Here is a 24,227-nt window from a genome sequence, read left to right on the forward strand (position 1 = left end):
TAATTTTATTTTATCCTTAAGATATTCTTCCGATATATCTGATTCTATATCCCTAACTTTACTTACTTAATCAGTAGACCCATTTGTACCTTTCGGTGTTGGGCCCATCCCTAACTACACCTAATTTAAATAATTGAAATTTCGGAATATATGCAATTAGATTTTTTTGAATAAGCAATTTAGAAGTAATCAAGGTATTTGCACTAGCATAGTTTTTAAATATTATCCTAATCCGGTTGCGTCCAATTGAATCAATTTTTTAAATATAATTATCAATTTCTGGGTGTACGGTAAATAATATTTCACCTATCTTAACTGCATTTAATTTGCCTGTAAAATTTTTATCATTGTTTTCAATAAAAATGTGAAATGGCCTAAATCAGTTTTATCATATAAATATACAGGTCTGCTTTTTTCTGGCTCATTAGAAGTTAATGAGTTAATTTGTTTATCGGTTTTTAAATGATTAATATTATCAAGACTACTTATCGAGTTTTCTAGCTGATGGGATGAAAATCCATGGGAACCATAACTGCAATCATCCATCGCATCCTAATCCCTTGGCATTTTATCGGGGGGCTCGCCACCGTTAGAAGACTACATAAATGGAGCCTTCGGCGATCGCTTCGACGACTAAACTAGTACTAATGTATATGTATTAAACTATAGTAATAGAATGTAACTGTGTTTAGGACTTCCTAAATCATAAAAATTCGCAAAGAACTTTAAAATGTGTAATTTAACTTGAGTTTATAATATGTAAAACTATCTGAAATTAAACTTTTAAATGCAGAGAACTTTTAAGTTCGTATTTACACTTTGACGTTTATTTTACAGATAGTTTGACATTTAAAACTATTTAATCGGCAAATATCTAAATTATTTAAGAATAGGTCGCCTAACTACGGTTAGTGAAAGAAATTTAATTAATACTCATCATAGAAATGGATATAGCCAAAGAGACATATCCAAAATGGTAAATAAATGTTCATCAACAGTTCTTCACATTGCTGAACGTTACCGAAATAAAAGCACAGTTGACAATAAATCAAGGTTAGTTCCAAATAAGATTTTTACCGAACATGAAGGAAGATGTATTGTCAGAGAGATAGCAAATAATCCTTAAAAAAGTGCACCAAAATTGTGAGATGAGGTGGAAAGACAGTTTAGAAAAAGATGTAATTCCGAAACAATTAGACGGATATTACTAAAGAATAATCTACATGGTCGAACTGCTAGAAATAAACCTATTATTAGCCAAAGAAACAGGCGTATTAGATTGTAGTTCGCCAGGGAGCATATTAACAAAGACTTGAGCTTTTCGAATTCAGTAATATTTGCTGATAAAACCAAAATAAACTTGTTTGGGTCCGATGGAAACATATCGGTGTGGAGAAAGCCGAATGAAGAACTAAAATTAAAAAATATGAAAGCTACGGTAATTCACGGTGAAGTTGGGTTTATGATGTGAGAGTGTATGTCATTCGCAGGAGTAGGTACCATGAATTTGGAAATATAAACTAGTAGATGTATTTGGATACACTAAGGCATCATCTCGCTGCTAGTACTCAAAAATTGGGTATCAATAACAATTACCGGTTTTATCGGGACAACGATCCAAAACCCACATCATATCGGGTTCATACTTGGTTGCTTTATGATTGCCATAATAGGTGTCATTAAAACACTAGCCCAGTCATCAGATTTGAATGGTATTGAAAATTTGTAGTTGGAATTAAAAAATAAAGTAAATAGTACGCCAATATCAAATTGAAATGAATTGAAAGTAAAAATTACTGAAGCTTGGGACACAATTTCCCCAGAGTACACTATAATGTTGGTCGAATCAACGCCTAGACGACTACAGCTGTAATTGATTATGAAGGAGGATTTACAAAATATTAGCAATCATTTTTCAACGCGTCGAGTTTGTTTTCTTTATTAATTTTCTTGTTTTAAATTTTGCATCATTTTAGCTACGACATCAAAATTATACATAAAATAACTAAATATTTATTGTTATTTAAGTATGGTATACTTGAAACCCAAAAAATAGTTTATGCTATTTTAGAAGACTTATAGTAATTTAATTTCAATATGTAATTTTTTTTCTAATAAATCTTGAGCCACTGACACAATCTAGTTTCATTGAGCAGCGACTGCATCATTTAAGCTGTGAGCCACTGTAATTGTATTTTTATAAAAAGGTAACTAACCTGTAGTGGGAGATTGTAAATGTAGAGATGGTATGCTTCCAAACTTTAAGTTTGTTCCTCGTCTACCTCTACCATCAGGAATTTTTGTAGTTTCGGAAAATCGCATACTCTATTCGCTCCGTGCGTGACTGACGCGACACCTACCGCCTTCATCTGACAGTTTTGGACCTACCAATTTTCAGGTTAAACATATGACATATGTTTGACATTTTTAAATACATGCGAAATTGACAATTATTAATAATTAACTTTTTAATTATATTTTTTCAGTTTATGTACAAAATAAATGTAGTATTAAAAACTGGGTTTCTCAAAATTCATCATAATATATCTTTTCAACCATAAACGGAAAAGAAAGGGAAACATCTAGTACTGTCAAATCAAGTTTTTCGCGTGAAAGAGCATATATTTAAAAACAGTAATAGTAAAAGTTATGATATAAAAGCTAAAGTCAACAGGCACTCTGCAGTTAGCTTGAAGCCTTATAAAATATCATTTAACGTAAATTATTTAAATTTTTCCTATTTTAATTGCATAAAAATGAAGTTATGTAATATTTACTTTTTCATATTAATAGCACGGATCCATCTTTTTCTTTTCTCTAATTTATATGTAATCTTTGGGAACCTATAAAAACTACACTTACTATTTTTGCTATTATTAGCACAATTAAATACGCAATATGTATTTGCACACATTTTTGATAAAATTTATGTGTAAAAAGGTAGGTCCAATTGTGTCACATTTCGCCGCTACGCACGCTGGCATCGTTTCAAAGTACCCCTACCATGGTCACGCACGGAGCGAATAGGATTATCGAATTTCCGTCAGTCTAATCCGAGTTTTTCCAGCTAATTTCTGATTATTAATTAGGACAATCCAAATTTGACATAACTGCAATATATAAAACCACATTAATAATATATTATTGTTCATTAATTTAGAACAAGAACATAGTTTGAATTTCAGTGACAACTTACCTCTTCATTCAGGGGAAACCTATGCATTTTTGTCATTTTCCCATGATTTGTACACAAGGAACACAACAATAATTCGCCATGTTTAGTTTTTTTACTAAGACAACATAAAAATGTTTCCTACAATAGGTAACTAAAACTAAGTAACCAACTTAAATTAAAATTACTAGAATACAAACGAAAGTTAAAGATAATAAAATAAAAATGAAAGCTGTAAACTAACGGAAAATATATTTCAAATTTCAACTAACTTACTCTCATTACTTTTGACAGAATTGACATTGCAGAATTGAACATCGTTACTTCGTTTGATTATTTTATTTGTGATACCCCGAGATTGTGTTAAAATAAATGATTGGTTAAAGTCTTCGTGAGCGAGATAGACTGTCATTTTTCTTTATTATCTGACTGGGGTCAAAGTGATGGAAAATATTCCAAGGTTATTCATATAAGTTTCCGGGGCCTGTCTTTAACTTCAAGAATCGTTGGTAGTTCCTCTTCCCTCTCGTCTGTTCCGCTTACCTCACTCTTTCGCCTTTCATGTTTCTTCCTCCTCCTCTATATTAATTACCTGGTCAAAGTAGGGGAGAGGCTGGTACAGTAGCCACCTTTTGAGTAAATTCAAGATAACTTTAATATAAATCATAATATATTAATGAGTATCAACTCAAACAACGTCAAAGCACTTGGTAAATTAAAAATGTACTCTGTAATACCAAAAAAATAAAGGTTATGCAGGAGTAACTAATTTTGTTTTTTCAAAAAATGTGGCCACTGTACCAAACTAGATGGTACAGTGGCCACGAAGGTAAGATACAGTGGTCATTACTTGCAATTCTTAAATTTTTATTTATAATATTCATAAAAAAAGAAAAGTAATATTAATCTTTAACAAATATTATAAGATGATAAATCCGCTTTAAAAGTGAACAAATTTGCTGTTCGTTGTGTTGCTCCAGCACTTTTTGGTTGGGTTACAATGAGTTCAACATCTTTTTTTGTAATTGTGGCGGAATCTGTAACTGTAGGAAATGAAAACTGTATTCCGTGACGCCTTAGAAAATTTACATTGTATTCTTGACCAGAACAAAAAACTTCTGTAACTTGTGCAACATAAAATTTTTCTTTGTTTGAAACCTCACGAGAACAAATGAATTCATTTCCACCATTCGTGAGGATATGTCTTTGGCAGAAATTTCATCTACTTCTGAAAATAGACTAACATCGTCGGAATCCACAACATCAGACAATTCAATGTCACTGTTACTGTCATCATTGGGTATGCTTTTATTTTTCTTTGCAATACTTCTATTCGATTTGTTTGAACTATCAATTTTTCTTTTTACTGTTCTCTTAGCTCTCTTCACTCTACTTTGCATTGATATTCTTTCTGCTGTTTCCGCTTCTATTCTTTTATAAATTGGTGTATCAGTTAAAATTTCAGTAGTCTTCTTTTTCCTTTGTTTTTTTAATGGCAATAAGGTAGCTTTAGGGTATGATTGCAGTAATACAGGGGAAATTAATCGATTTTCGGGTGTGTCCTTGGAAGTTGCCATCGCTTCATAAGAAACAGTTTTCTTTTCAGGTGTTATTTCCGATGGATGTTTCTGATTTGTTTCTGGTATTTTATCTGGACAAGTTGATGTTGAAGGGAACTGAATGTCCATTTGTGGTATATCGCTAACATTTGAATTATTTGGTTGTTGTTCTTCTTGATGTATGTTTGGCATGTCTGTTACGGTTGAAGCCATAAAATCATGGTCATTAAAAATGTTATCATTAAATGGAAATACCCCAGTAGCTTTAAAAGCCGATACCACATTTTTGGGACAGAAAGCAAGTGGATAAGCGTCGCTCAAAATCTCTGCTATGTCGTAAATTGTTATCCTCTTTCCAGGATTTTTCAATAACCACTTTTGACAACCATGTGAGTAATATTTCTTCAGAGAACCAAATATAGCTTTATTTAGTGGCTGAAGGCGATGACTACTATGTGGCGGCAAAGTCAACAAGATTATATTATTTTCTTTTGCAAATTTAATAGATGCTAAAGAAACATGGCTCTCATGGTTGTCCATAATTAGTAAAATGGGGGATTCCTTTGTAGGATTAGTATGTTTGACAAAATGTATAATCCATTGTTCAAATAATTCTGCTGTCATCCATCCAGATGATGCAGCACACCCCTGGGAGCCTGGAGGTGTGTTTTTAACCATATAATCTTTAAAAAATTTCCTAGGGAACACTAAAAACGGCGGAATCGAATTACCTATAGCGTTTATTGCATTGCACATGGTTACCAAAGTGCCTCTTTCATTTGAAACTATAAGGCCTACTTGTTTCTGTCCCCTTTTTGGCTATTACTTTTCCTGTATCTTGCACAGTTGTTAGTGCTGTTTCGTCAACATTGTATACCTGACTAGGTGTTAATGCATATTTTTCATAAATCTTCTTAAGATTACTAAAAAAATTTGCAACGACTGGTCGATTAAACCCCATTGCCCTACCTAGTGAAGTTGCTTCTGCTGATCGTAATGATAATTCTGAATTTCGTTTCATAAAACTTGTAGTAAACCAAAACTTGCCTGCCATCTTGTTTTCTTCCCATGAAGTTGGTATTTTTTTCCTGTTAGCCAAATCATAAGCTAGTTGTCTGAAACCTTTCGGATTGAGACCATCATGAAGCTTGGTCATAGTCTGTAAATAATTAGTTCTTTTTCCTCGGTTGAAGAAAAAATTTGATGGATACCATAATTTGGGGTCAATCTTGGAGCTCCCTCAAGAGCATCTGAAGTCCAATCTATATTATTTTTATTTTCGTTGCACTTTTTAAAATATCTCCTAAACGTAGTACGTGGAATGTCGTATTTTAAAGCAGCAGCCTTTTGTGAAAATCCACCTTCAAAAACATCATAAATCGCTTTTCTCATATTTTCATCTGTAGTTTTTCCAATACCGGGATTTTTTGGTATTTTCCGTGGCATATTACTATCTAAAATAAAATTATTTTTGATATTTTTTGCAGAAAGAACAATGACCACTGCTTTTTACAAACGTATGTAGAAACAGTGGCCACCACTTTTTTTGTCAAAATCAGTTGCCACTGTTCCTGCATAAGTGTGTGACCACTGTAGCAAAAGCTCATTGTTTAGGAGGCATAACCTAAAATCTACTACTTTAAAGATAGATCATAATTTGCATCACCTGCAAGTTTTAAATACTATACTGTATACCACAAAATATACAGAACATTTAATATGTATATTATTATTGATTGAAAAGATGTTTAAACTTATCTGCTACTTCTACACAACACACCTCTCAACAGGTTCGTATACAAAATGGTTCTGGAAACGATGGTGCAGGGGTCAAGCGTAGTAAGCAACTATTGTGACTAAAATTGTTAGCGTTTGTACTAGATGGCGCGTCTGTATATATATATATCAAACAACCACAAAATATTTAAAAGTGGCCACTGTACCTGACTGGCCAGTGTTCCAGCCTCTCCCTTATTCCACCCATCGAATCAATATATCCCATTCAGACTTCTGCATTGTTTTGTAGTTGCCTTAAATTTATTTACTGTTGATGTTAACATTCTTATAGAATGCTGTGAATTCTTTGTCTTTGTTAAGGTTTTCATTATATTTCTATTTATTCTAATATCTAACATTTCTATATATTTATTTAAGTTCCTTGTTTAATTGGTTTCGTTTCTTTCTTTTGTTTTTCCTCTTTTCTTCTCTTCTATTTGTCTGGTAATTCTGTCGAGTTGTTCTAGTTCATCGGTAAGCATTTTTCTTTAGGCTCCATTTTTTTCTCTTGTTACATTCTTGCATTCATCGCCAAACCAATGATTTTTATAGACACAAGTTTCTGTTTCTATTCTTTTCCTTTTCTTCATCATTCTTCCATCGGGGGACGTCCAGGTTACCTTGTGTATGGTCGTTCTATTAGTCCAGCTAATTCTTAGCATATGTCTGTAGAGCCACATTTCAAATACTTGCAGCTTTTTTTTAATATCCTTGCTTCATCGCGCACGTTTCACATATGTACAGCAGTAAAGACCTAACATAGCACTTTAGTGTCCGAAATCGTATCTGGATGGCCAACTTCAGGTGACATAGAACTTTTTTCATATAACTAACCCGGTGCTAATGCGTCTCCTAATCTCGTTTGAGGGGTCCAGCTGAGTGTTTATTTTTCTTCCTAGATGTATGTAGCTGTATCGTATATTATAGGATAAATATCTGTTGAAGGGTTCTTTTTTTATTAATTTTTCGCATAAGGACTAGGTACGATTTAAATAAAGATACAGTTTGTAAAATTTATAAACAACATTGTAAAGAATATTATTTATTTTCTGCTTTTTATAAATGTTTCAACATGATGATTTGCTATTGTGTACAATATTGAGTGTGGTCTCGCCATCTTCCCAATGATAGCTCTTCTATAACACTGGAGCAAGGATTTCTGAACCTCTGGAGGATCAAGGAATAACTGAATATCACCGATATACTAAAATTTAAAATATATAATATATATAATTTGCATCTATTTACCTAAAAATATTTGCAAAAAGTACAATAAAACATTTTAAACTAGATTTACAAGCTGGATTATAGGATTAGCAAACGACCAAAACCAGTTAATTAAAGCGTATAGAGCATTTTAAGTGTGGTAAAATGTTGCACAAAATTACATAGGTTAACCAAAATACATATGAAGAGGCCCTAAGAAGAGCTAATACCCAAACAGGGCTGTTAAAAGCAAAAAGTATCATATTTGGACACAATCTAAGAGGCGACAAACATAATCTTTTGAATGGTAACTTAATGAGAAGCAAGTTCGAAAAGAATCAGATCGCACAATCGAGTTAAACAACAGTCACGGTTCAGATCTATAAGAAATAGATGTCGCAAAATTTCACTTTGTATCTGAGATAGACAAATAAGAACAGCGATCGTGCTATAATAGATTTTATCGTCAAGCGTCATTAAAGTCATTTATTATTGTACTCATTTTCGGCAGTAAAGTAACACCTTATTGTAAGTACCTCAGTACTGAAAGAAGAACTTTATCTGCTGCAAATATTAATCAAGTCGACTGAAATTGAATGTAAGTGGTCGATGGCAGTAATCGATTATTTATTTGAATGAACATAAATTTTATCTTATCAAAAAGTGAAAATTAACGTTGATAAAACATTTTCAATTCAAGCACCTTCCAGTTCAGGAGTTAATTTGAATAACATGTCAAATTGTTCATTAATATTTAATATAACACAACATAAATAAACTGTTCTATTTATGATTGTATATTTTTTGTATGTTCGTACAATAAAAAAATTTACACAAAGTATGACTATCTGTTAATGTTTTTATGGTTGGCGATAAAATTTTGTATGCACCACGTCAATAAACACTCTTTATTGAACTTATCTGTTACTCGCTTCGCTCACTCTGCTCGGAATATCACACTCGTTCGATAAAGAGTTACTTTACCAACTTGGTACACAAATAAGTATTTAAAAAATTAATTAAAATCCTTTGTAAAAGGTATATATTTAAAAACCCAAACGGGCTGTGTTAGACAAAACGTTTTCGGAATACATCATTCCATCATCGGTGTCTAGGAGTACATGAATGTAGCCACTAAATATATGGGTAAAAACCCGTTAACAAATAATTAGTTACATTTGTTCGACATTATATCTTATAAATACTTATGATGTTAAAGTTGCCGTTGGATTAGGTAACATGGCGACATATGACTCCACGTTGAAGTTGCAAGTCCTGAGACGGTGTGTCTACGAGGACTTTATGGAAGCAACTCTCGTTAATAAAGTCCTCGTAGACACACCGTCTCAGGACTTGCAACTTCAACGTGGAGTCATATGTCGCCATGTTACCTAATCCAACGGTAACTTTAACATCATAAGTATTTATAAGATATAATGTCGAACAAATGTAACTAATTATTTGTTAACGGGTTTTTACCCATATATTTAGTGGCTACATTCATGTACTCCTAGACACCGATGATGGAATGATGTATTCCGAAAACGGTTTGTCTAACACAGCCCGTTTGGGTTTTTAAATATATACCTTTTACAAAGGATTTTAATTAATTTTTTAATATATGGTATACAGCCAAATACAGGAACGTAGATTCCTTGTGGAAATAAGTATTTATTTACATTTTTGATATAAAGTAAAATTCAATTAAAAAAATTTTTATATCAATAATTATGTATTAAAAGGATGAAGAAATATTTAAGAATATAATAAATAATTTTAATTATATTTAGACGGTACACAGTATTTGATGAATGTTATTTCTAAATAAAAACGAACATTACCTATTCACTAAATAAAAAAAAAATGCAATAAGAACTAAAATAATCAATATCAGGTATATTCGAAAGTTTTGAGATTTCTATATTTCTATCTATATATCTATTTTCTTGCATTCGTAGTAGAATAGCAACAATAAAACAATACTTGATAACTGTTTTTAAATTATTGAAAATAAATTTACTGCTTTAAACTCGATAAAAAGATAATTAGAATGTTCATTTTAATTATTTAAAATGATGCCTTAAAGGCCATAATCGATTTTTTTTAAAGGAAGGGGCAACTTTAACTTAGGGATGAGCCACAATAGATCACTTAGGTCGAGAAGAAGCGCCCTGTTATATTAAACCTAACCTATACTAACTGCTTTTGCAACCTTGTCCTTTATTTTTGCCAAAGGAATTAATACCTCTTGCAGATACATTGCAGACGATTTCACTACTTTTTGCCCTTAAAACCTTATGTTTTACTAGCGACTTGTATTTTATAATTAAAATTCTGCCACGGATTGTACCAGGGTTAGAATAAATGATTTTTATTATTTAGAAAATAATCACTGACATACAGTTGCTTCTGTCGCTTCCAACTAAACGCATTATAAAAATAGGGCACTGAAAAAAGGACTCGGAAGGAGAAATAATAGTAAAGTATTTATTTGAAAATATTTACCTGATCTGGAGTAACATTGCAAACTTGAACAACTCCCATATATTCTGACCAAAGTGTTTTTCTGTATTGAACACTATGTTTCTGAGCTAAAGGCACAATAATAATATTTCCAAATAAAATATCTCCATAGCTAACTCCCTGGTATTGTTCTAGCAATTGGGCATAAAAATCTTGAAAGTTACTCAAGCCTAAAAAAAATTAACATTTTTAGAGATAGTTAAAAAAGTATTTCACATGATTGTGAACACCGTACATTCGAGTTTTTTCTCTATTACTCTGTATTAGTAGATATAATGTATTTATACATCTGGAGATATATAAAATACTTAGTTATTTAGTAATAACTTTGCCAACAGAAAGAGGACATGAGACGTGAAGAAGAAAATAAAATATATCTTAAAATGCTCCGCAAATGCGATAAACTCAAGATTTTTGGTCTATAATTTGGAAAAAAATTTATGGCAATGGATCATCTTGTTTGAATAAGTAATAAATATAATGACTACTGGGCATTACATACATCATCATCATCATACTTGCCTTTATACCTATGCAGGGTCGGCCTCTCTAATATTTCTCCATAAGTTTTCTTCTGAAATGTCCTGCGTAAGCGTCTCCCCAAGCTTTTTTAATATTTCTTTTCTACTCCCTCCAGGAACTTGAAAATCAACAATTCTTCATATTAGGTGATTAAAGTCTAAACTTTGAACATGCGCGAACAATCTTAACCTATGCCCTCTCATTTTGGCATCAATTGGTGCCACCCCTAGACTTTCCCCTAATATACTCATTCCTAATATTATCTTTTTTTTAAAGCTCCACTCATTTACCTAGACATTCTCATTACCGCCACAAGCATTCGTTGCTCCTCTTTCTTTTTAACTGCCCAACATTGAGTTCCGTAAAACATAGCTGGTCTTATGGTAGTTTTATACAATTTTTTTACAAATTATAAAGCTGTCAAACGTTTTTGTAATGTATTCGCCGTCGTTCGCCATTTTTTATCCTAAGTAATTTACAAATTATTTTTGTAGTTCAACTATTATCCGATAGTCGGCGCCAGCTATTTTTAAAAAATAAATTACAATTATTAGATAAATAAAAAGAGACGTCCTGATGTGGGGATTCGAACCAAGGATCTATCGATTCGAGTGCCAAGCCTATTCAGGGTTTAACAATCGGCATATCTAATGCTGTTGCTCATTCCAACATATAATCTTCAGCTTCATTTCCAGTTTCCTAGTCTTCTGTATATTGCTTCAGATCCTCTCTTGGATTGACCCAGATGTGCATTCAAATCATCTCGTATTCCTCTGATGGAATATCACTCAGATAATGATCATAGAAAGCTTTTCTTTGATTGTCACCAAGACCGACGTGAGGAGCATTACTTGAGGAGGAACACTAAAACTCATCACTTCTTTATCGAGAATAAATGTCAATGTCATTATTCTAGCACCAGTTCTTGCAACTTCTACTACGTTTTCCATTTTTCTATCAGCAATTATACCAACTGCATTCCTATTGTTACTTTTACTTACATACCACAATTTATATCATTTATCTAGTTCTTTCGCCTTTTTCGTTTCCACCTCGTCTCTCGAATGCAAGCAATTTGTACTCTTATCCTTTTAAACGCATTTTCCAACTCCATACTCTTACCTATAACCCATCCAAGATTCCAAGACCCTATCCTGATTTTTCTAACTTGCAATGGTGTTCCCCCTGAAATACTTAGTCCTCACCTGGAAATACGAACGGACACTCAGTTTGATTCGTTTCTACGTCATGAGATGTCATTATTTCAGTAAATTTTCTCTTATATTAATGGTTTTTCATTATTTCGGCCTGAAAAGACTTTCACATCCGCTTACATTTTTCTATATAGCCCTACCGTAAGGACTGCCCTATAAACCAATGCATTGAGTATCATAGTTCAACGAAATAAACATAATTAGCCCATTTTCTATAAAAAATTTCACTCGAAAATAGAAAATTGCCATTATCAGAAGTACATATTAAGGGTTAAGCATGTAACCATATGCATCTCCTCGATCCCGTCAGCGCTCCGTACGTACGCACTCAGAGCCGCCGCACGAGAGAATCAAGTTCTATCATAGTGTTGACCTGATAACAACTCCACTGCCCCTGGTATTGACTGAAGACCAACCGTTTCTGCTAGTCTTGATCTAGTGGCAGTTTCGTAACCGGACTTGGAGTATTGATCTGAGGCAGACCTATTCTTTCCCGTGCCCAAGTGTTGATAAGTCACTTTCCGCTCCTCGATGGACCGAGTGTTGATCGGTCCGTCCTATCTCTATTCCTCTCCGTTTGATTTCTATTATCTTGAATATAATTTTATTTTGTTATTTATGTGTTCCAAATATATTTTTATTTTAATTAAACCCGAGTTTTACTGAGTCTGCTGTCTAAACTAGATACCCGTCACAAATTCAGGTCAAGTCATAAAAAAGGAACACCATCTATCATTCGCAAGTGAAGCTTTCACCAGCAAGCTAGCACCAAAACCTTCTGGTCCATACACAGTACCATCAGTTATATCACCGGTAATGGAAAAACTAAAATTTTCGAATAGTAGCAACCGCAAACAGGTGACAGCGAATGTTAAAGATTTAAAACCGCAGGAGGGGAAAGCCCTTCCAAAGAAATCATATCGCCACCTAAGACAGAGAGTACTTAAGCAGCGAATTTTGAAATCAGAACTCAGTTCAACTAGCAACCAGGCATGGAACACATACTAGACATTCCCGAAGAAATGAGCCCACTAGGAACACCAGAGACACCTGAGCTGCCTGTCACGCCAGGGAAGAAAGCAGAACGCATCCTCAATAGGTTGAACCAGCTGCTCGGTACGTCACCATCATCACCAATGAAGTGCCGCGTTGATGACACACCGACGGGACCTGGAACCGCAGCAATGACGACTCCGTGGGAGCCACCACCAAAAAAACAATTCCGACTTGGCGGAAATCGTCCCGAGAGAACTGATCGAAAATGGGACAAAGAAATTCCGGGTGGCCTGCAACAACGGCAGAAGAATAAAGATCAAGTTACCACAAAGGGTGAATGGCATCACGCTGTTGTAGACTCCACGCCACAAAAAAAAGTTTGATACATTTTTTTCCCAAAGAGAATGGAATGTAAAGATATGCATCGCCTCGGTTCCGTCAGCGCTCCGTACAAACGTACTCCCACAAGAACTTCCTCTTCCATCGATGTTCGCTAAAGGAGATGGAAGGCCGACGACCGTATAAAACAAAAACCGCCGCACGAGAGAACCGAGTTCGACCAGAGCGTTGATTTGATAACAACTCCACTGGCCCTAGGTCATCGACTAAAGGCCAACCGTTTCAGCTGTATGTTTATCTAGTGGCAGTTCCGTACCCGGTTGTAGTATTGATCTGAGACAGACTTATTCTTTCCTGTGGCTAAGTGTTAATTAGTCCCCTTCCGCTCCTCGCCGGACCGACTGTTGATAGACCCGTTCCATCTCTATTCCTCTGACCCGTCCTTCCTTTATTCGCTGCGTGTGCATTAACACATCGTAATTGTCGTTTCGATTTTATGACATTAATTGTATTTTATTTTTCGCAAGTATTAAACAGTGGGTCGCCGAGCTTATTTAGTACTGACCAAAAACCAAAAACAACATGGCTTAATGGAGCCCAAAAGGCAATGTCAGAGAAAGATCTACGACTAGGAGACTGGTTCGATAGAGGTAAATGGAGACTGAGAACTGGAAGGCCAAGGACGCTATAAACCGGACATTATATATAAAAAAATTATATTTTAGAATTCAATAGTCGGCTGCAACAAAAACACTAAAAGCCGGATAATAATTCATAACTGCTCCACTGCCTCTAATTTTGAATCGGATCCGTCATCACTTTTTGTGTATCTATTGCAGTTTTGGATGCACTAATCATCGGACGGAATGCACAAAACTAATTGAGACATTTTTTTAAATTCATATATTTTTTTAATTTGTTACTTTATTACTAGCAAGTTATATTTGTGTGAAGATTTAATTGAATAAAACATACATACCTTGTATTTTTTTATTGAAAGTAAAATCCTTTTCACGCTTCATGACGTTCTTAAAACAAAGTTCCAGTAAGTCATGTATTTCCTTAATTAAAAACAAACTATCGCTACCTAAAAATACGCAAGCTAAACGACAAAATTTATCGGTGGGATTAATTCGTGAAGCCAAAAATGGAAAATACGTTTCGTAGATTAAAATCCATCGCAAACAGTTTCTGATAATAAAAACTTGTTCGGTTTCATCGGTTTTGTCGTTATTTTGTTGTTGATTTGTATATAAAACTAAAATAGGTGTGTATATCCAGTCTATAGGAATAACATTGCCAATATTTATATCTAAAGAATACGATGTTGAAAAATCCGGTACATCCTAAAAAAGTCTTAATGAGAATATATTCATTTAACCATTTTCTTGACAATGTAACAAAAATGTAAAGGTCCTAGGTGAGTTCTAGGCGATTTGTGGCCCATTCTGTTTGTGTCACTTTTTGTACTAATAATATCAAACTACTACTAGATGGCGATAGTTGACTTTTATTTTTATTATTACCGATTTCTGGTAACTGAAAACTGATAATATTTGTGAGCGGCTGCATTTTTCAGAAGGTCCTCGACTTTTTTCACAAACTTTGAATTTTTTATAAGAAATAGTGTGTTTTTGATTATTTTGGTGATTGTTTTATATTGTGCAATTATCCTATAAATAGACAGTGTACGTTTTAGTTTGTTTTTTGTTTATTGAACTATCAAAAATCCTTGCAAAACATGTGTAACAAATTTGCTACATTGCCAAATATACCGTCAGTAAAGATTTTCTTATTGCAAATATAAACTTTTGTTTTTTTATCTCTGCAATATTTTTATGCAAGTTTATTTGTTTTGCAGATAAACATGTTTAAAAGAAGGATAGACAAAATTATTTCTATGTGTCCCAAACTAGGGACTGAATCAGAAGATGAGGATGAGAGTAACAATTCTGAGGTTCTACGAAATTCTTATTGCTCCGACCGATAATTTTGAAGTAATTGACGATGATTTTGATTTTGCTGAAATAATAACTCATCAAAACCCGGAGGAAGTAGAAGAACTTCTTGCTACACAAATCATTTCCAATCCGTCCTCTTCTACTTTACCTACGACAAGTGTTTTAGATGAACCGTCCACATCACAAAGACCCAACCACAGTTCTCCCGTCAAACCACCGAGAATAGATAATAAAAAAACTAAAATTATTAAAGAAAATGGTCTAATGAAAAATTTACTGGTTGCGTGGAAATTCCACCAAATGATTTTGAAGGTGAGTTGGCCCAAAAATCACAATTAGACTATTTTGAATTGTTTTTTTCTCTGATATTTTTAGCTTATATCGAATAACACAAACTTATATTCTGTACAAAAAATTGGTACGTCAATAAACTTCAATTCCAATGACATTCGCGATTTTATCGCTATAGCGTTAATAATGGGTGTTATGGTAGCCCCAGCCTATACTGACTATTGGTCCAAGATTTTAGATGTGAACCAATAGCTTCGGTGATGCCAATAAAGAAGTATCAGAATTTGAGGCGCTTTCGACAGTTTATGAATAATTTGGACTGTGACACCTCAGACAGATATTGTAAGGTTCGACCAATCTTGGAGATTGTAAGAAAAAATTGTCTTGCCATTGAAGAGGAGAAAGAGCAGAGTATAGATGAGATGATGATCCCATACAAGGAAAAGAAAGCTGGTTCAAGAAGACAATATATAAAAAACAACCCAAAAAATGGGGCTCCCAAATGTTTGCTAGGTCTGGAGTATCAGGCTTCGTTTATGACTTCATTCTATATGGAGGTGTAGATACTTTTATGGGAATAAATCTAACTGAAAATGAAAAGCAACTTGGCTTGGATGGATCGGTCGTGGTTGCCCTGTGACAAACGAAAAAAGAAAAACCGTACACTGCAGTATATTTTGACAATTGATAAAGTGGTATGATAATAAGTCGGTGACTCTAGCAAGCACGTTTGTTGCTAATAGCCCTGTGGGTAAAATATAAAGGTATGAGAAGGAAAGAGAAGCAAAAGTAGATGTGCCTTGTCCTGCTATTATCAAGCAGTATAGCTCACATATGGGAAGGGTTGATCTGGCCGATATGATTATAGGTCTATAGAGGACTGCGTTTCGTACACACAGATGGTACATGGGTATATTTTCCCACATTATTGGCCTTTGTATGACAAATGCCTGGGTGCTGCATCGTAGACACCATGCCTTGGACAGTACAAACTCAAAGTATATGAGCCTAAAAATATTTAGAAAATCGATTGCCGATGGACTGCTAAAAAGGGGGCGAATGGTGCAAACAAAAAGAAAATGCATCAGTAGATAACGACTCGCGCTATGATGGAATATACCACTTTCCTCAGCCAATGTCTGCGTTAATGAGGGGAAGCCTATCATCACAAATACGTAGGCAAATAGATTGTAAGGTTTTTGTATTAAGAATTTTATTTAGATTTTACGAATTTTATTTAGAATATAAGAATTATTTTTGTACTCTATTCTAAAATTACAAGCTTTTTTTTTATTTGTAGAAAAACTCATTTTCTTGTTTTACTATTTGAACACTTTTTTTAAGAAATCGTATAAAATCTTAGAAAATGAATGGATCCTCAGTGATAACCAGGTTTGTGGTATTCTTGGCAATGTGACAAATTTGTATTCAAAACAAATTCAAATTTGGCACTTAGCGATAAATTAAAAGTGAAATATCTCTTTCATAAATTTATAATTTTAAAAGGGCATTAATACAAAGAAAACACAATTTTTACATTTTTATTTTGGTTTGCCAAGAAAAGGGTTAATATAAATAAGCAAAATTTCAATTCTACTTGATATAAAATATTCTACTTGCTATACATCGTACAGAATCGCTCTAACTAACTTTATTTTTTTTAATCAGTTAGAAAAACAAGTTTATTTTAGAAGTATTCACAGTTTAGGAACAATATATACATACCTTAATTAATTTGAAAATTATATTAAAATGGTTTTGTTTTTACTTACGTTTTGTAATCCTAAAATTTGTGTATACACTTTCAGAATCTCATTCAAGTTTTTCAAAGAAATTTCCAGACTTAAACTTCTCTGGCTTATATCCAAATTTTCCATAAGTACTTCACTAGGATAAAACTTTGAACAGAAGATTATATTTGCCAGTATAAACCTTATCTCAGGTTTTTGTTCAGAATTAAAGACACATAGACATTTCACAGCTACGTTGTAAAAAATTGAAGTGTCAATATCATCTTTTACTGCTACTGCCGATTTTAGAATGTTCATTAGAAATATGCTTTCAGGTCTGGCAAACCAATGATTTGTCAGGTAATATTTATCCAACTTCGATAGCGACGCTAAATATTTTTGAATATTAGGATGTGTCAAAAATACTACTTTGACCTAAAAATAAAAATGGAATATTTTTAATACATAAAATATGGTAAATTTAAAATACAAAGAGATACTCATCTTCATGCAATAGAATCCATAATTATAAAAAATAGAAAATATTTATTAGCTGATCTAATTAGATAAATCTATTGACGATCAGTCTTAATACGTTTATTTTTCATTGAAAGAAAAACAGAAAAGTCGTACGAAATACGGTTCTGAAATATTTAGAATTCATGAGACAATATTAACAAAATTTAACCTGTCCTTACTGCTCGCGACTTTTTCTGTTACCGACAGGCACTAACGAGATATTTGTAAAATAATATGAAACGTTGTTTTTATAAAACACTTTTGTCACTGAAGTACACATTTTATTCAGTTTTAATAGATGACTTTATATGTGATATATTATAGTCTAGCATCTAGTGCTGTATTATGTCACTACCAAGGCTTTCATCCGAAAATTTTGCCGCCGTAGTGACTATTTTACATGGTAATCGCACTCAACAAGAAGTGGTCCAAATGTTTAACGTTTCTTAGAGTGCGATTAGTCGGGTTTGAAGTCGTCTCTAGGAAACTGGTAGAGCTATTATACGACACGGTTGTCGAGAACCTCCAGGAGAGTACTATTTTAATGTTACAACAGCTAGAAGAAATCGTACATGATCGGATTCTGGTCTTAGGGCAGGCACATACTGACATTCGCGCAAGTTTGTTTACCATTCGCAGAATATTGCACAAAAGAGCACTTGAGAGCAAGAAGACGTGCTCGACATTCTAGTTAACAAGGGCCAGCCGCGTAAGTCGTAGAGTTTAGGCTACTCAACATCAGCACTTTACAGCAGGACGGCATCTAAAACACTATTGCACACCTACAAGACATTTATCAGACCCATCAACGAATACAGGACATGCATCTACGCCTCTCTCAAACCATATGAAATCAACACCATCATAGCTACCGAAAGAAAAATCCTTAGATCCTGCATGAGGGTGAGAAGGCACTATCCATCAGCGCACATACATACACTGGCTAATATAACACCAATCAAGGACAGAATCCTATCCCTCAGCAGGAGGTATGTCCTTAGAACCATTGCCGGCTCGAACGACAGAGCCAAACGAATATTAAAGACTCCATGCAATCGCCGAGGGCAAATACTCACCGGGTTTCCCCCAAGAAAAGCTCCGTTCCCTCCAGCTAAAATTCTTCACAACACTGGACAAGAATACCTTGATGAGTATTTTGAAATTTTAGAATCAACCCCCATCAAATATCGCAGTTAACTACTGCACACCAAAAACGCTGATCAAGAGTCGTTCCATTGTATGGCTGGTAACCCATGAAAGTACTTCCTTGGCGTGCTTGGCAAAGTTCACCCAAATTCACCTCGTGCGCTTCAGAAACATCGTCCACACAAACACGCCATCTTCTGACCCCCAGCTCCTTAGTAGTCCACTACTTCTCCACTCAAACGTCATTCATCACGTTTCATCTCACCACCACTACTCCTAGAAAAAAAAAGAGGAGTACCCCTTCCTTGAAGAAGCACGAAGCTTAAACAAGGTTAAAACTCTGGTTCCAGCACAATGGCGTAACGGTTTGGTCACGTAACGTATGGAGTAAGACACACGCATCCTCTTATTCGCCAGACTGTAATCCGATTAAACAAGTCTTAAATTGTCTTCAACAACAGCTTAATATTCGTGACCAGAGACACTTCAAGAGCTTTCTGAAGCTTTAAGAGAGATAAATGGTAAGTTTTGGACCAACACTTTATACGATCACTGGTTATGAGAATGCCTAGAACATCACAGGCAGTATTAAGAAAGAGAGGGACTATTTCTTTTCATTAGATAATCTGTTTTTGTCAAAATTTGCCTTTTATCATTCAGATGGCCGTATCCTGACTTGAAGAGAACGTAACAAGAGATACCTCTAACAAAATATGGCTCCAAGTGTTGCACATATTCTTAGAAGGCAAACAATAAATAGTCACAGATATGCCAAATTAGTCATTTATCCCATTATTGACCCATTTGCTCGGAATTTAATCTCAAATTTTCAGAAATTGTGAATGATGCTCACTGACTAGGGACACTTCAAGAGCTTTCTGAGGCTTTCAGAGAGATGAATGGTAAGCTTTGGACCAATGGTTTATACGATCACTGGTTATGAGAATGCCTAGAACATCACATGCAATATTAAGAAAGAGAGGGAATATTTCTTTTTAAGATCATTTTATCCCCCATATGTATCATCTTATTTGTTGTAGTAAATGCATATTTATGGAATAGTTTAGACACTCTGTTTTTGACCTACTAAGTTTTAAACCTTTTTCTTCAAGAGCTTGTCTCCACTGCTTTGCCCTAAATCCCTTTCACTATTTCCTGCTAACACTCTATCATCAACATATACTAGGTAACAGGGAATGTTACTCTGTAGTTTTCTTATTATCTAATCCAACACTAATGAGAATAAATAAGAACTAAGCACTAAGCCCTGATGCAATGCTACTTTCATATGAAATTTATCAGTCTCTCCTACATCTGTCTCAACATTAGTTGTTACTGGATATAAAAAACTAAGTACATATCATTAAAAGATTACCTTTTGATTATCTGTGCAATTGACATACATTGAAACAGCATGTAGAAAGGGAATACAGCTGTTACTTTGAATCAACGGCACTACATGGTCCATAGTATGCCAAGATGCAACTTCCAACGTTTTTAAATTATTGCTGGGTTTATGCGTATCGTAATTATTTAATAACATAGAACCACTCCTACAACAGAAAATTTAATTTTACTTTTTATGGTGTTTTATACAGTTCTTTCGATGCAACTACAATAGATTTCCCATTACAAATTAAGACACGAACGTAAGATAAAAGAGATCTTACTAACGATCCCTATTAGATGTTGAAATTATGACCAATTGACTGGCAGATTCAGAACTGTAAAATCTGCCAGGAGACGGTACTGAAGTTATTTTCTTGTGTCATTTTCGAAACGTTAATAAAATATGTAATTTTAATTAAAAATATAGTATAGTACCAGAGAAAATATACCTGATTCAACAAGAGAATGTTTCAAGTATAAAACATACTTGAACAAATTGAACTTGTAAACAAATTGATGCGTCACTCTGAAATTTTAAGTAGACTTTTAACACTAAGACCCAACTTTTCAGGAAATATCAAGGTTCTAGGTTCATTTTTACAATAGTTATTAACATTTATTGAAAATTAAGAATTCTTAGGTTTTTTACAGTTTTCTAAGCAACAAATTAGTAAATCATCATTCAAAAATCGCCATTTCAAATCTTTAAACGTGTTTTATCAAATAATTACATCAAAATTCTTAAAATGGTGCACAACTCCACCGAATTCACTGTAGGAAATATAGAGGTTTGAGAAACAAAACAAATGTCAGATACCTGGCCAGGTCAAAGTCACGGGAATACCTTATTTCTTTGGACTATAAGTGGAAAACGTCGACTGAGCTGTCATAAAACAATAAATGAACTGACAATAATATTGTAATTAATAAACTAAATTGGTGTTCATAATTTTACTTACTGAATTTTATCTGTTACCATTCTGAAACCTTGAGAATTTAATATCTGTAGTATACGATTATCAAACTCGTCTATTTGTTGATACTGTCTTAAAGCTGTCATACAACATATTAAAGATGCTACCAATTGTAATTTTCCACACTAAAAACGAAAGATACAATTTACAATTCGTCTATACATAGGTTTAAATTATAAGCATTTAAAATTGCGACGACGCATTAGTTAATTTGTACAGATCATTATCAATTTTACTGAAGTTTAATTAAACATTTGATTTATAAATCAAATACGTCTCGCAATATCTTATTATAACTTGTATAACTCCGCCTGCATGACCATTGGTTGGATCCAGTAGCTCAATGGTCATCTTGCCGGTCTTAAGTCTGGAAAAAGGAGGGAGGTTAAAGGGACAGATTAGCAGATCTTCGTAAAAAAAAGATAATGCATGATAGAAAAAGAAACTCGAAATAGAATTGATTTATTGACAACACAAGCGAGAACACGGAATACTAATTGGCAAAATAAAAATATAATCCGATTCGCCACATGGAATATAAAGACATTCAAGAATAAAGATAAAGAAACACTAAAAGAATTGAAAGACAATAAAATTGACAAATATGCCATCCAAGAAATAAAAGGAAAGGGAAAGGCCAAATATATGCCAAATAAATAGTAGTTTACATCGGAGTGTAAAAGAACGAGAGAGTAAAAGAAAATGTTGCTATGACAATAAACTTGAGATACAGAGACTGTATAAAGCGGCGCATTCACGTTCCGATATTTAGTCCGACTTGTGGTCCAACCTCCGAAGTTGGATCCGATATCGGACCGTGAGTGGACTTGCTCAATTGTTGGAAATCTAGTTGTACGGGCCTGAAGTACTACGACGGGCGACGGAGTAGGAGCGTGAATGGAGGGGTCAGAAGTCGGATGAAAACTTTTCTCAGTCAGCGCTTGACCATTGCAGGCCTTCCGTAATGAACAGTGAAGAAATTTCTAAACTTATTAACATTTACAAAGATAGTCTCTGTGGGATACTAGTAGTCTTTATACTCGAACCGAAATGCGCGGAGACAGCCCAACAACACCTGCTGAATGTTGAAGTACAAAAATACTGCCAACATAGCGTTCTGCAGTAGTTTCTGTTTTTATCCTCTTCAGTGACATTGAGCATTTCATGTCACAATATTTTACACGATCATGAATAATTTCTTCATCCAAATTTTTTTCTTGTTTTCAAATGATGGCGCTAACAAGCACAATGGTGCCATTTTCCTCCTAATTATATTTTGCGTAGACTTTACTCGATACATTTTTTGAGAGAGCGATGTACACCACCGTGAAAACAGACTAGAACTGAAGTTGGAGCGCTAGTTTGATAGCAAGTCGGAGCATGAGTGGAGTCGACTATCCAACTAGTAGTCGTACTAAGTGGGACTTCAAATCGAAAAGTGAATGCCCCGCTTAAGAAAATGTAAATATATATCCCCACATTCCGCACGCATCTTAATCGTTGGACTGAATGAATATGATGATGATGAAATAGAATGAAAAATTGAAGAAAATAAACCAAAAGTACACAGGGAACTTTCTTTAATCAATTTCAAAAAACTTACGCGTAATATGAACTACGCATTTATGCGTAGTATAAACTACGCATAAATAATACCTTCTATGATCATAAAGCTCAATACAAATTTACTTTCAGAAATACATGAAATCACAAAACAACAATAGATTACATAATGACTAACAGACACATTTATCCACTAATAAGTTTTGTATGTCAGAACATTAAACTCAGCTGATGTCGGTAGTGGCCATTCTGCTATTAGGAAAAATCAGAAAAAAATTCAGACAAAAAAAATAATATCAACGAGTGAAGCAGAAAAGAATAATGTAGAGAAACTATGGGACATATCAATACAAGGGTTTTATGAGAAGAGATTGAAAGAGAAAATTAAAGTAATGCCAATAACGGAGGAAGATGGAATTGATCTCAGTTGAGAAAAAAATAAAGAGGAACATTAAAGATGCGGCGTGTGAAGCTTTTGGCACGAGACAGTTCATAGCAACAGCAATAGAACAATAAAGAAAACCTCATGGTCTGTCCAGACGTTAAACAAAAATATAAAGAAAAGAAACAAGCTTACCTTAAATACTGAGCAGGAGGACGCCAGAATCGTAGGCTGAATACCGGAAAACGAGAAACGAAATGTTGACTTTGGTGAGACAAGCAAAAAGCCATTACTGGAAACCTTTTCCAAAATTATGGAAAACGACTTCTATGATCTACAGAAACAGATGAGGAAATGGATCAGATCACAAATAAAAGAATTTAATGAAATAGTTGAAACGAATCAAATAGCTAAGGAGAGAATGGATCGATCATCTCACTGAACTGTACAAGGTAGTAAATACTGAATAATTGTTGAACACACCAGAAATACTAATAAATGAGTACATCGAAATTAAACCGCAGGATATACAACCCGCCCTCCAGAAATTAAAGAATAGAAAAATAACTGGCAGGACGGAATCTCAAATGATCTGCTAAAATAAGGAGAGAATCTAATACAACTACAGACATAATTATTTTAGACAATCCTCTAACAACATAGAATCCCAAATGAATGGCGAACTAGCATCACGATACTCATATTTAAAAAAAGAAGATTCAAACTTAAGTCTTCTTGCAGTGCGTTATAGTTTATCGAATTATCTCGAACGCCTTCAGTTGGAAGTCCAACCAGGGAAGTAGGTACGATGCTACAAAAAGTACCTACAGAAGAAGACGTCAGGATGCCACCAGCAGAAGTCCAGGAATCCGAGAGGAAAAATGACTATTATCAGGCGGTGCAAGAGTGGGACGTCGTGAAGAAGAAAATGAAATATAAACAATTTGAAATGTAGACTAATAATG

General features: G+C 34.1%; 1 protein-coding gene across 1 annotated transcript in view; it reads right to left on the reverse strand.

The window, feature by feature from the left end:
- Positions 1-7,533: 7,533 nt before the first annotated feature.
- Positions 7,534-24,227, reverse strand: part of LOC140434659 (RNA polymerase II-associated protein 1) — a 52,802-nt gene continuing 36,108 nt past the window's right edge. Inside the window, exons 11-16 of the mRNA XM_072523078.1 lie at positions 21,303-21,442; positions 20,330-20,507; positions 17,332-17,724; positions 14,287-14,653; positions 10,219-10,406; positions 7,534-7,711 (exon numbers count right to left, since the gene is read on the reverse strand). Coding sequence (XP_072379179.1) covers positions 7,550-7,711; positions 10,219-10,406; positions 14,287-14,653; positions 17,332-17,724; positions 20,330-20,507; positions 21,303-21,442 — 1,428 coding nt within the window. The 3' untranslated portion in view covers positions 7,534-7,549. The remainder of the gene's footprint in view (positions 7,712-10,218; positions 10,407-14,286; positions 14,654-17,331; positions 17,725-20,329; positions 20,508-21,302; positions 21,443-24,227) is intronic.

Source organism: Diabrotica undecimpunctata, chromosome 2 (genome assembly GCF_040954645.1).
Source record: "Diabrotica undecimpunctata isolate CICGRU chromosome 2, icDiaUnde3, whole genome shotgun sequence".
Classification (NCBI taxonomy): domain Eukaryota; kingdom Metazoa; phylum Arthropoda; class Insecta; order Coleoptera; family Chrysomelidae; genus Diabrotica; species Diabrotica undecimpunctata.